The following is a 15,184-nucleotide window of genomic DNA, read 5'->3' on the forward strand; positions in this document are numbered from 1 at the left end:
CACAGCACCTGCCCCTCCACCCAGACAGGTGGCCAACCCCAGGTGCAGAGGGCTGTTTAGGTGGGGTGGGAGGCCGGTGTGCTTAGTAGCAGGTATTTGCCAACTTTCCTTATTTCGTGGCCTTGCCTTTGTTTTACAAAGCACCAAACATTTAGTGATTAGGAGGTTCACTCTGTCTTTTGGGCTTGATTCAGCTGGAATGCAAACGTGAGTGAGCACCGCTCTCCTGCTTCACAGTGTGGGCCCTCCTGCCTCTATGCCAGAGGATGGCCCACAGGGCCCCCCATGTCACCCCAACAGGAGACCACACATGGCGTGGACACAGGCACACCTTTGCCTCCCCTGAAGCACTCACACATGCTCTCTGGGTCAAAGGGCCTAGTGCGGAGTTTCCTCTTCCAGCTCAAGCTTCCTGGGAGGCATCTCATGGCGCACTGCACAGCTGGTCTGTCTGAGCTCCTCTGCTGCTGGGTGTCTTCTCTGCTTGGGGCCAGTCCGACTCACAGGTTGGACTTGGAGCAAGTCTTGCAGCACTGCTTGCCGTAGAATTTGTGGCTGCACATCCCGTGCTGAGGCACCAGGGGGCACCAGTGGAAGTAGTCTTTGCAGAAGGTGTCTGGAAACAAGCACACTTCATGTTAGCCAGGTGCTCGGAGCACAGCCCCAGTCTATCTCTGCTTGCTCAACAACAGCAAACTTATCTTTACTTTGAGGCTGCCAAAGGAGGGCAGCTCTTCAGGTCTAAAGGAGACCTGCAGAACTTGTATTTTCCTGAGACCTGTCGGAGTTTCTGGCAAAGCTTAGATCTTCTTCTTGTGCTACATGCACCCACCCAATCACCCGACCATCAGGATGATGGGTTCTCTAGGATGAACACCACCTGTCTTATTCTGTGTGAGCCCAACTGCTCCCTGTCCCCTGCTCCATTTGCTCTCCAGGGACCATGGCAGACTGCCAGCTCGACAGCTGCCTCAGGCACAGGGTGAACTTTCAAGACCATCAGAAGAAAGTGAGGCCTTCGTGTAATGTAGGGTGAAAAGCTACTGCAGTTAAAATTGTCTTCTTCAAATACTGGAAACAGCATTGCCAGAGTTAGGAATCATAAGCGTTTTAAAGGCCAAACTTGTGTTACAACCCGCTCTGTCTTTCTGGGGAGGGTGAGGAAGGCAGGGGTCTGTTTTGTAACTGTTTTACTACAAAACTGGAGGATGAGCTGATGAAAGAGAAAGGGCACAGCAGGCACAAGGGCCGACTCTGGTCTCTAGCCGTGGGCACCCGCTTCCATGGGCCTTCTGAGGAACCGCTCCTGAAACCCGACCCCACCCACGGGAGGGGCTCCACACTCACCTTTCTTCTCCGGGATGGGGCAGAAGTGAGTGTTGCAGGCCAGGAAGGCCTCAGGCTTCTGATGTCGTGAGCAGTCAGAGGCTGGCCGGCCCCCTGCCACACACTGCACAGACCTCCTCTGCACACCGCCCCCGCAGCTGGCCGTGCACTGTGAGAGCCACACAGAATGGTCACCAGGCTGCCAGGTCCCAGCACAGGGCAGGCATCGCTGTGCCCGTCCGCAAAAGAAGGCAGCCACTACAGACCAGAACATCTTTAGTGAGGATGAGGTCACTAAAAGCCAGGTGATGTGCCGCTCAGCCCCGATACAGCAAAGCAGCCCTGCTCACCCTTCCCCAAGAGCATATCACACTGGGCACTGGGTTGGGCCCCTGCCGAAGCATTCTGAGCCAGCTGGTAGCCTGGGTACTCTCTCCCTTCCAGGTGCTCGGGTGGGAGACAGCCTTGGTATGACAGGGCTCCCTCTGGCTAGGATTTGAACAGCTGCAGCCTGAGAGGACTCCTTAGACCAGGCACTCTGGGGCAGAGTACACTTGATAAAAATAAGTATACCAAATAAAAATGGCTATTCATAGATTGTCATACTATCTCCTCAAATAGGCAGCAGTGAGAAGAAAAAAATAAACTTATGTTCCACCCCCCAACAAGGTTACCCACGAGGTTTTCTTTAATTACAGAACAAGAGGCTTCCCATTCTGGTTTTGATTTGAATATCTGAGAGAACATTGCTGATGTCATACCCAGGAGAGGGCAAAGGCTCTTTCTCACCTGCACTGGTTCTCCCTAACTCTTTGGCCATCACCAGCCCTGGCTGTTGTGGGGTGCACGTTGCCTCTCCCCTCACTGCAAGCATCCTTCTACCCAGGTGGTCTCCCTCTATGACTACAGTTGCTGCCTGTCCTGCCTGGATTAACCCCAGGTATGGACAGAGGAGAAAGGTTATCATAAATTTAGAATGTTCTTGGAGCCATTGATGGTCTGATGAACACAGGAAATGGGTGCATTTCTGCGGATGCCAGATTTGCTCTCTGAGCCCAACATGCCTTGTGCCCTTGGGGAATGTCCTCATTAAGCCACCCTTCAGGTTGTCCTCACTGGGAAAGGCTTCTAGAGCCAGTCCCTAGTCCCTGCTCCACCCCAGCTTCACTGGCCTGGGTGGTGCCACCAGCTGCAGGGCTCACTGCTCACTGTATTTTGGCATTCATGTGCCAGGGCTCTGGGTAGCAGCACAGAAAGAAGGGGTGTGCCCCATAGACCACCCTTCATTACCTGGCTGGGCACAAGCACCACAAAATGTGAGCTGGACCCATCCTGGATCCACTGTGGGCAAAGAAATCAGGGGGTAAGGGACAGGAGAGGTAGTGGAACATGGACTCACTGTGATTAATCCACTCCAATAAGGAAATTGCACAAGTCTAGACTAAATCACTCAATGGTGCTCCGATAAGGGTTCCAGTCCAACCAGGTTAAGAGTGTGAGCAATGAAAGGAGCAGCTATAAGAAGATGGCTCAGACCACGCCTCTTGTGAGGCGCCAAATGGAACGGGTGCTTCTCTTGAAGGCTGGTGCCACATGGGGACATGCATGAGTCACACCGCCTGCCAGACCTCGAAGACACTGTGCTGGGATCCCACTGCAGCAAGCCCCAGAGAGGCTGCGGCCGGCTCTCCACGGCCCGTGCCAGCCTGCGAGGGAGCAGCCAGTCTGAGGCCCAATCTGAGGATCTCCTGTAGTCAGCACTTTCAAAGTGACCTCAAGTCCCCTGGAAGAGGGAGCAGGTGATGGAGCAAGTGGAACATCCTCTGTACCCTCCGGAGGGGACCAAGAGAGCCCCAGGACTCCAGGCTGAATTGGTTGTTCACTTTCTCCTCTCTGGTAAAGGTGGAGAAGGCCCTGGGCTCTTGTCTGCAGCATTTCTGAAGAGTTTAGTTAGCCCTTTGCTTCAGCGTCAGTTTCAGTGACAGTCACCAATAATTCAGTTTCAATATATGACCTTGGCAACTGGACAGACAATGACATGGGCAGATTCATGTCTGACTTCTGAATGATCAGGGTCACGACCCTGTAGCCACATATTTCCCTTTGCTTATGATGTCTCTCTGAACATGCTGTAGAAATACAGCTCTGCCTTGGTTCTCTGTGTTCTTCTGCATGTCAGGGGTGCCCTGGTGGCTTTTGGGGTGTGGCTGTGCTGTTCTGAGATGGCCATTCACAGTGTCCCACTGGCATGTCCACATTTGTTGGGGTCCACAATGTGCTCCGTTCTTCAGGCTGAATGTCTCTCTTAATCAGCACCCGGAGAATTCTGCTCTTGCTAAGGGTATTATGCCTCCATTAGGAATCGAGGGAGCTCTCCAGAGATTTTCATCAGTTATAAAATAATTAATATCTGGTTTGATTCAGTTTTGTCATTGATTCTCTTACTCAACAAATATTGATCACTTATCTCTTCTGTACCAGGCATTATTCTAGGCAATAGATATTCAGTGATGAACACAGTGACCTGGCTGCCAACCTCGGGGTGCTTACAGTACCCACCTCTCAACCTGCCGTCTTGGTGCAGCAGAGCATCAGCTGAGAGCTTGCCAATGGTGCCGACTCTCAGCATCCCCACCTCCCCACATGCTCTGATGATTCAGATGCACAGTACATTTGAGAAGCATTGGTTTAGAAAGCTTTAAAGTTTCCCAGGAAAAAAATATTTGTGGGATAAACAGCCTCTAGATTTCTCAAAATTTGCATCTCTTCATGTAAACTGAAGAAACTAAGATGCAGAATTCCAAACTGAAAATATTTTTAAAAAAATGTTTTGAATTGATCAAGATGTTGATACACAAGGAGACGGAAAGAAAATATGAGACTTGAAAATGTGTGTTCATTTCTGTCCAGGAAGGAGAAAAAATGCAAGTCGTTTATCAACAGCACAAACATGGTGGCTGAAATCTCAGCTGGGAGTTTAGAATTCACATTGCAGACTGGCCACTGAATCTGAAGCACCTGGAGCCCTTGACCACCAAGTGAACTCCAGGGGTGGAGACCTGGTATCCGGGTGGGGACAGGAAGGGGCCAGGAGGCTGCTCCTGGACAAGACTGGTGGGCAAGTCATCTGACACAATAATAATAATGCTCAGAGAAAAGACTGTCTGGACCCTGGTCCTGGAGGTCAAAGCTCTGGCTTCTTCCTTCAGCTTCATGAGTCTTGACCTGGGCCTCCTACTGATGGCCCAGACAGGCCTCCAGGGGCTCAGTCATGGCGACTTGTTCATCCGACCCCCACCCAGTGCCAGGTGCTGGTTTCCTCCCCAGACTGCGGCTCTCACATTTGAGTGTGCATGGAATCACATGGAGGACTTGTTAAATAGACTGCCGGGCCACCCACTAACTGCCTGAGCTTATCCTGGCGTGCAAGGTGTCCAGGAACCTGCTTCTGATGGTGTCACTGTGGCTGTAAGTTGGGACGCAGTGTGGGGGGCACCATTGCTATAGGTTTTCAGTTTCATTGGCCATACCGTTACCTTTTACTGTTTTAAGAAACGACTTCAGCTACCTCTACCTCTAACAGAAAGGTGCACAGAGTCAAAGTGTCCTGACTGTGAACACTGAGCCAGATTAGAGACACCGAGCTTCTTTCCAAAGTGTGGGCTTTGCAAACACTATATCCCTCAGTCCCAGCGGACTGCTTCTCACCCCTTCCGGTTGTTGCCTTGGAGACAACTCTGTGGCTCCTGATTCTAAATGACTTCCTGTGTGTGAGACCCCCACCCCACAGTGCAGTCCCAAGACCCAGCACTTCTGCAGGATCAGTGTGGATATTCCTTACGGTCTGTTTCTCCTCCTGGTGTGCAGGCTCCCCAACAAGGTTGGGCTGTGGACGGGTGAGCACACCCTCACCCGGTGAGTGATGTGACAGGGGTTCAGGGTGTAAGGCAGGAACATCCCTGCACTTGGGAGGTCCGCCAGGGCTCCCAACAGCCCACAGTGCCGGCACCCTCCTGCAGCCCAGAGAACCCCTCCCTTGCCTCTCTTGCTGTTGCTCTCTACGCTGTTTGGGCCTGAAGTCTTCCCAGTGAGCACAGGACTCCCAATTGCCAAGACTGTTCAGCTGGGAAGATCGCTGGAGATGTGGAAGAGTCACCGCAACATCTAGGAGGACAGCCCTTTCCAGGCACCAGCAGTTGGGGTCTTCTGGCAGTGCCAGTATGAAATGACCTGCCTCTGGATGACATTTACTCCTCAGGGAGACCTGGTTCCAGGTCCCCCCAGTGAGTCTAACCCAGACATCTACTAAGCTCAAGTTTTTCAAAATGCTGAAGAGTCCCAGGATCTCCCTTCTGAGCTTCTCAAACCCCAGAGTGCTCCTGTGTCACTAGTGATCCGATCTCTGTTTTTAGAAAGACCAGCAGCTCACATGTAGGAGGTGCCACAAGGAGATGAATGGGAAAGTGCTTACTCTCAGTCGTTAGTACAACAAATCCAAAGAGATGCATTTTTAAATAATGTTTGCTTTGAGCAGTTTTTTAATTAGAGAGATTTTTCTCTTTTTTGTGCCATTGATCTTTGTGGAAAAATGCTAGTAGAATATGGTGACTGTCAGTCTCCAAGTGGTGACTGATGTTCTGGTGGCTCTACCTTGTCACTCAGGATGCATTTAGACCAGAGGGCTGGCTTGCATGGGGTAGTTTGTTCCCCAAACTCAGGGGGTGAGGTACCTAAGTACATGCCCATTTCTGAGGGCCAAAGCTTTCGTCTCCCTCTGTCATGTCTCCACTGAGAGGTCCCCCTTAAATTTCTCCTTCAATTTGCCATCTTCTGGTGGGTCTCCATACTGTCTTCAGCTCTAGGGCTTCTCCCCCTGCACCTTATCCTACTATTCCGGAGACCAAAGCCAATTCAACTGAGAAAGGAGCCACACGAGCTCCGTGCCCGGCCCCGTGGGGCTGTGAGGTTTTGTGCCAATTCAGTCGGTCAGGAAGCTCAGCTCCTTGAACTGGGCAGGCGTGTTCCCTGGCCCTATCCACTGATGGCGGCGGGCTGCTTCTTGTACTTGGCAACTGTAGGGACAAGGAGCACAGGTGCGGTTAGGAGAGGTGGGTGGCTGCAAAGAAGGGGACAGGGCAGCTGCCTGGTGGGTCACGCAGCAGCCACTGTCTGCATCTGTGCCAGTCCGTGCATCCTGTGTGCCGTGTGTGTCTGTGCACAGGTGTGCATTTCATGATGCATCGTAGCCTTAGCAGCCTGGCCTGTGACATGGCTGCCTGTCCCTCTCAGCAGAGCTGTGCTTCTCCAGGCCGGTCTGTGCACTGTCCTGGTGAAGAGCTCCTGGAGTGAGCTGGGTCCCCCCAGGGCTCAGCCCGGCCACATTCATCTGTCACGTGGAGTGAGAGAGAGTCCACCAGGTGACCACTTAGGCCATTCCCAGGCCAAACAGTGTGGGAACCACCTGACTCCAAGCCCACGTGACTGAAGTGATCTGAGCCGGTGCTACACCACTCCTTCCATAAGACGTGATAAGTAATGCCAGTCAGATCTGCAGAAGCCCCGCAGAGCAAACCCAGGAACAAGGACCTTCCATTGCTACAAGAAGCAGCTGCCTGCAGGCAGAGCTCAGCCAGTCGCTGGCCATCCATTACACAGACAGCTTCCCAGTTTGAGGGCACGGGCATGGGTACAAGTGTCATGGAAAGCACAGCCCTTGAGTTGTCACCTTTCCCCAAATAGCCATGGTCTTATTATAGCAGATGAGTCACAGTGGAGAGAAACTGTCAGCTGGTGATAAAAATCACGTATGAGACAAGCAGAAGGGATTTCCAGACTTGCAAAATCTACTGAAGGTATCCTTTGGTTGTAGGTTTGGGTTTGAGTTAAATATTAGTAAACCTTGTTGTCCTCTTTCCAACGTGCCCGCAGTCCCTGCCGAGCAGACAGGAGGGCGCTGGCCTGACAGCTGGGGCTGGGGGCAGGATGCGCCTTAGGAGCCTGGGTGTCCTCTGCTGGTGAAGACCAATCCTGGGCTCATACCTGCACACCCGGAGCGTCAGTGGGATGAAGCGTGGTGTCATTTGGGGGGATTTTAAGTTGCCTTTATTCTATTGAAATTTCACCTAATTCTGAAAAAAAAATTCCACAATGGGCTTGATTGGTTCTTTGGGCTTCAATAAAATGAAAACAAAGTGCTTTTTTGTTGTTGATGTTGTTTTTGGTACTGGGGATTGGATCTAAGGGTGTTTAACCAGTGAGCCACATCCCCAGCCCTCTTTATATTTTATTTAAAGACAGGGTCTCACTAAGAGGCTTAGGGCCTCACCAAATTGCTGAGACTGGCTTTGAAGTGTGATCCTCCTGCCTCGGTCTCCCAGCTGCTGGGACTTTAGGCGCGTACCCTCATGTCCAGCCAAAGCGCGCTTTCCATTTCTGTGAAACTCCTTGGTTCGGTTCCGTTTCCCGTGTAGGGCTGGGTTGAAGGGAGAGGATGCAACCCGTCGTCTGCCACTGGAAGGAGCCCTGGTTTGTGGGAATCAGAAGAGCCTAGAGGGAAAGCGTCAGTGGGCCATCACGCCAGCTGTCCTGGCAGCTGGACTGCACAGTAGGGCGCCTGCAGGCCTCGACTGGACCTAACCTTCCGCAGAAGCAGATGGGCAAGGAGCTGCCGCACCCAGAACAGAGATATCCTGAGCGCACGCCCATGGGCCTCACAGCCCAGCTGGGGCCACGAGGGACTCTGAGGTGACGAAGACAGCCATTTCCCATGGCAGCTCAGCCTCTGGTGGGGCCGGGAGGGGACGCCCCACATGTCCTAGCTCTCTGGGCTGCTGCGGTAAACCGCTGCCTGTGTGCTGAGCACGGCAGAGACTTACTCTCACACGCTCTGGAGGCCACGGGTCCAAAGCCAAGGCATCGGCACGGCGGCGGTTCTCCTGGGGTTCGGAGGAGATGTTCTCACACTCGCCCAAGATCTGGTGGTGCCGGCCACCTGTCACCATGCCTCCTTCTCTATCCCTCATCTCGTGTCCCCTCCCCCATGAGTCTGTGCTCAGGGAACCTTCTCACAGTAGCAAACGTCACCCTAATCCCAGGTGACCTCATACTAACTAATGTCACTTGCATCTATTTCCAAATGAGGTCACCTTCTGGAGTTCTGGGTGGATTTGAGTTTTGGGACACTATTCAATGCAGGACACTGACCTTGGGGCACAGAGCACTGTTCCCCTGAGCAGGTCATGTCCAGGAACAGGCTCACAGGAAAGGGACGCGGAGCCAGGAGGGATTAAAGGTGCAGCCTGGGTCCATCCTGCCTGTGAAGGACGAGGTCAACCTAAGGAGAGACCTGGGCTCCGGGAGAGCTGGTCACTGTCAGGGAGCCAGACCCCAGGTTGGCTAATACGCGAGACACAATGGGTCTCAGCTTAAGGCTCTGTCCATTCTTAGACCTCACCCCTGGCCACCTGCTCAGTAAGCACCTGTGCCCATGGACACTGATTTCCTTCCCAGGACAGGTTGTGGAGACCAGCACCACCTGGCCTGTGGAGTGGGCTCCAGGGACCTTGCCTGTGAGTCCAACCACGGTTCTTCAGTCCTTACTAACGTACTCGGATCAACCTGGTTACCTGTCTATGGGCCTGGGGACACGGCACCTTGTGGGACGTCACTGTGGGCAGCCCTTGACCAAGCTGGCTGCCCGCGGTTTGCTTTCTCCAGTCGCTCCCCTTGCGCTTCTGACACGCACAGGCACGAGGTCAGCCGGACCTCCTGACCCCACCAGCCTGCTCGCCAGACCTCTAATTCGATGCTGAGGAGGTGGGAGGATGCAGCAGCTGGCAAGCTGGTGTTGCCTTTGGCTTTAAGGATGAGGAGTTATGAGAGGGTCCCTGGGAGAGCGTCCAAAGCTGGTGGAAAATGGAAATGAAGCCTCAAGGCGAGGGCGCCGTCTCCTGAGAGGGAAGGCGCTCTCACCAGGACTGAAGCAGCTGTTTTGATGCACTCACGGGACTCGTTCATTTCCCTTCAAATTCACCCACGCAGCAAGCACTCCCTGAGTGTGGGCTGGGTGCTGTGCTAAGTACAATGCAGTGCATGTACACATGCGTGCATGCAGATATTCACACATGTGCATATGCACCACACAGACTATGTGTGTAAAGCACCTTGCAGCATGCTTGCCAATGTGACCTGTGGCTACACTCCTGTCCCCATAGTGATCTGCGGGGATCTCACCTGCACTGGCCCCTGGCAGCTGCACGAGGTTCCAGGATGAAAGGTACGTGGACCTGGGATGGGAAGCAGCTCCAGACTGGAGTCTGCGCTCTGTCCACACTTCCTTTTACCTGGCCTCAGGGGAGTGTGCGCACCTGCTTCCTCGGGGAGGCCCCGCCCTCCCTTACTTATGCTGGGAGCCCAGGGTAGAGCTCTCTGTGATGCAGGCTTCTGGGACAGGCTGCAGGAAGGTGAGTGAGTGGACAAAGCAGGAGAGGGATGTGTGGTCACTATCCTAGCAGGCCCCGTTGTGGGCAGTAGCAGGTGGTGGACAGCGGTAAGGCCATTCTCTGGCAGTAGGCACCCGGAAGACCATTTGGGAAATGTCCGTAGAGAAACACAGATCCTGGAAGGATTTTCTGAAGGTGATAGTCCATGATCCCTGAGATCAGGTGCTGGAATCCACACACCTGGTGACTTGAGGGAAGTCCTGGGTGGGGTATGTGGCTGACCTGATGCCCCTGTGGATCTGATAAACTTGGGACTGTGCCTCGGGTATGTTGGAGCAAATGTCACCTGATAAGCTTTGAAATGCCGGCCAGGGATGGAGGTATTTCTGTAAGACAGGAGCCCAAGACTCACTCTCCTGCCAACAGACTAGACAGTCACAGAAGGAAGACGGCCCTGAGCTGGACAGATGCAAGGCTAGAGTGCCAGCCCACAGAGCAGGGGTTGCGCACAGGCCCCTGGCACCTGTGTGCCTGTGTCCTCCTTGCCTGAGGCAGAAATCCCAGCAGGAGTGAGAGGAGCTAAGCATGGTTCCAGACAAGAGGGCATCCAGAAACCGAGGACCTGGGAGCAGAACCCCAGAACCAGGAATCGGACAGGGGATGAGGGTAGGCTGGACACAGTCTCCGCAGAATTCTTCCTTAGAGTGGCAGGAAGTGCGGGAAGGGGGGTGAGGGAGACCCTGAGAGGAAACCGTGGGCCTCGGCCCAGGCGGGCCTGCTCCCAGGGCCCAGCAGGCCACTGCGTTCCCAGGGGGTTGATGGCCCAACTCCTTTCACAGCCTCGTGGTTGAACTATAAACTGACAGCCACTGATTTACTCTGGTTCTCATATTTCTTCCCATTCACACCCCTCTCTAGGATATTCTGCCCAGATTTTCCCAAAACCATTACATTTCTGTACACTTAATGGGAATTTAAAACAAAGCATGGGAGTCCTGTAAGAGTGAGTGACATTTGGAGTCCACCCTCAGTGACCTTCCCGGGAAAGGGGCCACCCACATGCTGGAGAGAAAGCTCATGAGGTAGCCTGGTGGGCTTGGGGACCACACCCCGCAGAGAGCCCCCGAACTCCCCAGTTCAGAGCCTCTTACCTGGGCCACTCAGAGCCTCTTACCTGGGACCAGGGCGAGGACACCCAGCTGCCCCGTGGGGGGCCTGCGGCAGCACGCAGCCGATGCTGGGGGCACGGGAAGAGCGCGCAGGGGCGTTCCAGCTCCAGGGCGGGCTGCGGCACGGAGAAGCACTTCCTGGAGGCCAGCTCCCGGTACTTCCCCGAGACGTACTTTTCAACACACTTCAGGAAGCGTTTCTGTGTCCCCCTCTCACACGTGGCAGAGCACTGAAAAGAGGAGACAGAAGGTGATTTTTAATTTTTTAATTTAAAATCCTTGGTCAAAATGTCTCCTAAAGATATTAGCCTGAAAATGTATGTGAATGCTGACATGTGGTGACAGTTACCGGGCCTTGGCATTTTAAAAGGCATCATAACATCCATCGCTTAAGCAAGTAGGGTCTTGAAGTCAGAGGGGCACCTCATGATAGGTCAGGGCAGACAGTCAGAAACGATTATGGAGTGATTCCAAAGCGGGCTCTCACTGACTGGGAATAGAGAAATCTTGTACACAAGGATGTGAGACAAACGACACAGAGCCCCAGATCACCCGCCCCGCTTCAGGCATGTTGTGAGTCCCTAAAGCAGAGACAGGTAGAAGCAACCGGTGCTCCCAGATCTTCCCAGAAACTTGGTGCTGCCTGTGAAGAACGGAGGCATGAACAGAGAGAGAGCAAACACACCTCTTCGCTCCCTCCCAGATGCACACTGAGCCTGAGCTGCCTCTGCCACAGGTACCCTGAAGGTGCAGAGACCCCTGGCACACCAGCAAATCAGGCAGAAGCCTGCAGCCACCTGTCGGCAAGGGCAGGCCTGCTGCTGTCCCACGGGCAGGCACAGGGCTGTGAGGAGCCCGGTCCCCAGCGTGGCTGACCTGGGCTGGGGGAGGGAGGTGAGCTGAGCAGTCCAAGGACAGTGGGGCTGAAGTGAAGTGCCTGCAGGTCGCCCAGGCAGAGGGGCCCAGGAGGCAACACCTGCCCAGCATGACCTCACACCCCCAACCTTCCCCTCCCAGGTGTGTTTTCTGTGTGTCCTGATGCCAGACAGACTGCATGGAAATAATCATCCAGGTTGCTAGCTGGGCCACGCCTCAGAGAGGAGCCCTAGTGTGTGTGTGTGTGTGTGTGTGTGTGTGTGCGTGTGTGTGTGTGTTCTGTTTCTGGCCAAGGATTTGGTCCCTGAACACAGCCCACAGCCTATATAGCCCAAGCTGCTTGCTTTCTGCAACTAGGCTCCAAGGACAGCTACAGTTGACACATCTTTTCTCATGACGTGTGATTCTGTCCTGAGACACTGGCTCCCGTGTCCTGGGTGAAAGGGAGCCTGGTGTCCTCATTAGCAATGACAGCTTGCTTCAGTGAGTGAGCCTAGTCTTTGGTGGCAAGGGGTGTCTCAGCAGGATTAAAGACTGCTCGGCACATTCTAAACCAGGCATTTCTGGAGGAGCATAGGAACTGTGACGTCTAATGAGACCCGTGTCCTTCCCCAAGACACGCAGGAGGGACGGCAAGGAGCTCGTGGCCTGCCTGTTGTGGACATGCAGAGTTGTAGCCCTGAGAGACGGAGACCCCACGACGCTCATGCAGATGGGTGCTCACTCGGGTTCTGCTGCCATTCTGTGGGTTCTACGATACTTAAAGTTCTCTAGGGCTCTCCTGGGCAAAGCCAGTCAGAAGCCTTCCACACTCCAAAGCCATTGCTTTCACCATGAGTCCCCCTGTGATGGGGTCTAGGGTGGACCCTGAATGATGCAAAGGAAAGGCCTCCTGGCCTTCGGCAGCACAGGGTAAGAGTTGTCTCCTGCAGATGTGCCGGCTGCCTATGGAAACTCGTCTCGGGAAACAAGACTTCATCCTAAGTAACCCGGCTTCTTCCTGCTGCCCCCTGGCAAAGCTTGTAGTGTTCTGGAGTTAGGGGAGGCTCCGGGACCCCACTGTCACCATGAGGGCCCCGGTCCTCACGCTGCTGCCCTGTTCACACACCACCTGCTGGGTGCTGAGTGGGGCAGCATGGGTGCCTCTGGGGTGCTCTCAGAGGACAGGGATGCCCAGGGCAGTGGCTTGGAGAGGCGTGGGGAGAGGAGAGGCTTGGGCGGTGCAAGAAGACAAGGCAGGGTGGGGCAAGGAGCAGGAAGCGGGAGAGGACCCTGGTGGCCCAGGCCTGAAGACCAAAGCCCTACCTTGGACCAGGCGGACACAAGCCACTGCAGCTTCTTGTGCTTGTGGCAGCGCCTCAGCAGGCAGGGCTCCTGGGTCCTGGGCTTGGGCTCCGTGGCACAGACGGCGTCGGGCAGCAGCTGTGCTCTGGCTGAGGGGTTGGTGCTCTTGCAGGCCACGGCCCTCTTCCTCCACCCTTTTCCACAGGATCGGGAGCACTGCACACAGAGCTGGTGGTGGGTTCCCAGCAAAGGCGGCAAAGGCAGCAGCCTCTGCTGGGCCCCCAGGCCTCAGGGCCTGCGTTTTTTGGGTGGGCCCATCCACCGCCCCTTGGCAACCCACCCCATTACCTCTTCCCAGGGCCCAGCGCTCCATGCGGGTGGGCAGCTCTGAGAGTTGCAGGCCTGCCGACTGGAGGGCATAGGCTGTGGACACAGGCTGGCCGAGACGGTCTCCGTGTGGTAGTGTGCTCGCCGTGTGCATCGCACAGCCCGGCTCTGAGTGCCCCCGCCGCATGTCCGGCTGCAGGTGCTCCAGTTCCCCAGGGACCAACTGGGGGGCAGAGAGAACGACAGTGAGGCCACAGACATGTCCTGGTCCAAGGGTGGCTGTCTGGCCTAGAGCGGCATGGAGTGTGGGAAGTGGCATGGCTTCCCGGCCGCGTCTGCTCCTGTGTAGTCCTTTCAACTACTATTTTCACAGAGGACCCATTTCTTCCCCCAAACCCATGCCTGGTTCCAGTTGCTTCTCCCTTCTTGATGGGGGATCTGCCATTCTCTCCCCACTCCTGGCTTTTGGGCTTCCTGGACTTGGAAATAACCAAGGGCAGCGTGTCTGTTCTCGTTTGTTACATAGAAAACCCCAAACCCATGGAGAAGTAAGGACGCTCCGGTTCCCTGCACGCATCTCCAACAGCCATCAGTTCAGGTCCCTCCGTGTGTCTTTTTAAAGCAAATCACAGATGTATTTCAGGATGTATCTCTAAAGGATAAAAACTCTGTTTTTAAATACAACCACAGTATCATTATGACAACTAGAACATCAAGTATACTTTTTTGAACATCACTAAACATTCAGCATCTGGATTCCCAATAGTTTTATAAATATTCTTACTTGTTAAAGTAAAATTCAAAGAAAGCCTTCATCTTGCAATTGCTTCATTTTCTTCCTTAATCCTGTTTGTCTCTTCAATTGATTTATGACAGCTGGGTTGCTTACCTTGCTGGCTCTCCCTTTGCTGTTCTGCTGCTCACGGGATTTTGTGAGTCAGATGTCGGTGGTACCATTTAACATATCCCTCTGTCCACTTCCTTTCTCTCATTAGTGGTTGGATCTAGAGGCTTTGCTCAATTCAGGTTCAACTTGTTTTACGTCTCATGAGGGTAACGTGATTTTCCCACAGCAGGTGCTGTGGTCCTCAGCAGCGTCTGCTCCTCTTCCTTCCCATCTGTCACGGTGCTGACGCTGAGTATTTTTTCCTCAAAGCCACAGTGTATTTTCCTTTTCTGGTCATAGAAGTTCTCCTCATAGTCAGGTGTGTTAGCAGGTGGTGGCAGCGGGAAGGGAAGTGGACCACATTCAGCTCAGTAGCACCCCCTGGGCTCTCAGGACAGCCTCAGCACGTCCACACAGACTTCACTGGCTTTGTACAGCCATCAGCAACAAGGGGAGGGGACTCAAGCAGCAGAGGGAGGTCGGGAGGTCGAACATGGCCCCAGTGAAGGGCGCGGGCAGCTGGAGGCCGGGGGCCTCCGCAGTCAGCCTGGAGGACTCGAGAGGACCTGCTTCCCACTCCCTCTTACATCCTGGTTCAGCCCCATAAGGTGAAGCCTGAGGACAAGGAGGGCTTGGGGCTGTCTGGGCAGCTGTGGACAGGTGACACAGAGTGGAAAGGAGACTGTGGAGACCCTGGACGGGCTGGGAGGACAGTCGTGGACACAGGCTTCTTCCTCTCCTGAGCTTCCACTGCAGGGCATGAGAGGAGGGGCCGCCCAGAGACAGAGGGTGCAGGCAGCTGCCTGGAGGCCCACTCTGGCTGTCCACGTGGGGCCCAGGGCAGGATCCTGCTGTCGTACAAGGTGGGGTCACTG

At 54.3% G+C, this 15,184-nt stretch overlaps 1 protein-coding gene across 6 annotated transcripts in view; it reads right to left on the reverse strand.

The window, feature by feature from the left end:
• Nucleotides 1-232: 232 nt before the first annotated feature.
• Nucleotides 233-15,184, reverse strand: part of ADAMTS16 (ADAM metallopeptidase with thrombospondin type 1 motif 16) — a 137,110-nt gene continuing 122,158 nt past the window's right edge. For all 6 annotated transcript variants that reach the window (XM_079144919.1, XM_079144921.1, XM_079144920.1 and 3 more), the window contains 5 exons: nt 13,445-13,646; nt 13,118-13,312; nt 10,942-11,166; nt 1,348-1,495; nt 233-616 (listed from right to left, as the gene is read on the reverse strand). In XM_079144919.1, coding sequence (XP_079001045.1) covers nt 501-616; nt 1,348-1,495; nt 10,942-11,166; nt 13,118-13,312; nt 13,445-13,646 — 886 coding nt within the window. In that variant the 3' untranslated portion in view covers nt 233-500. The remainder of the gene's footprint in view (nt 617-1,347; nt 1,496-10,941; nt 11,167-13,117; nt 13,313-13,444; nt 13,647-15,184) is intronic.

Source organism: Sciurus vulgaris (genome assembly GCF_902686455.1).
Source record: "Sciurus vulgaris genome assembly, chromosome: 6".
NCBI lineage: Eukaryota > Metazoa > Chordata > Mammalia > Rodentia > Sciuridae > Sciurus > Sciurus vulgaris.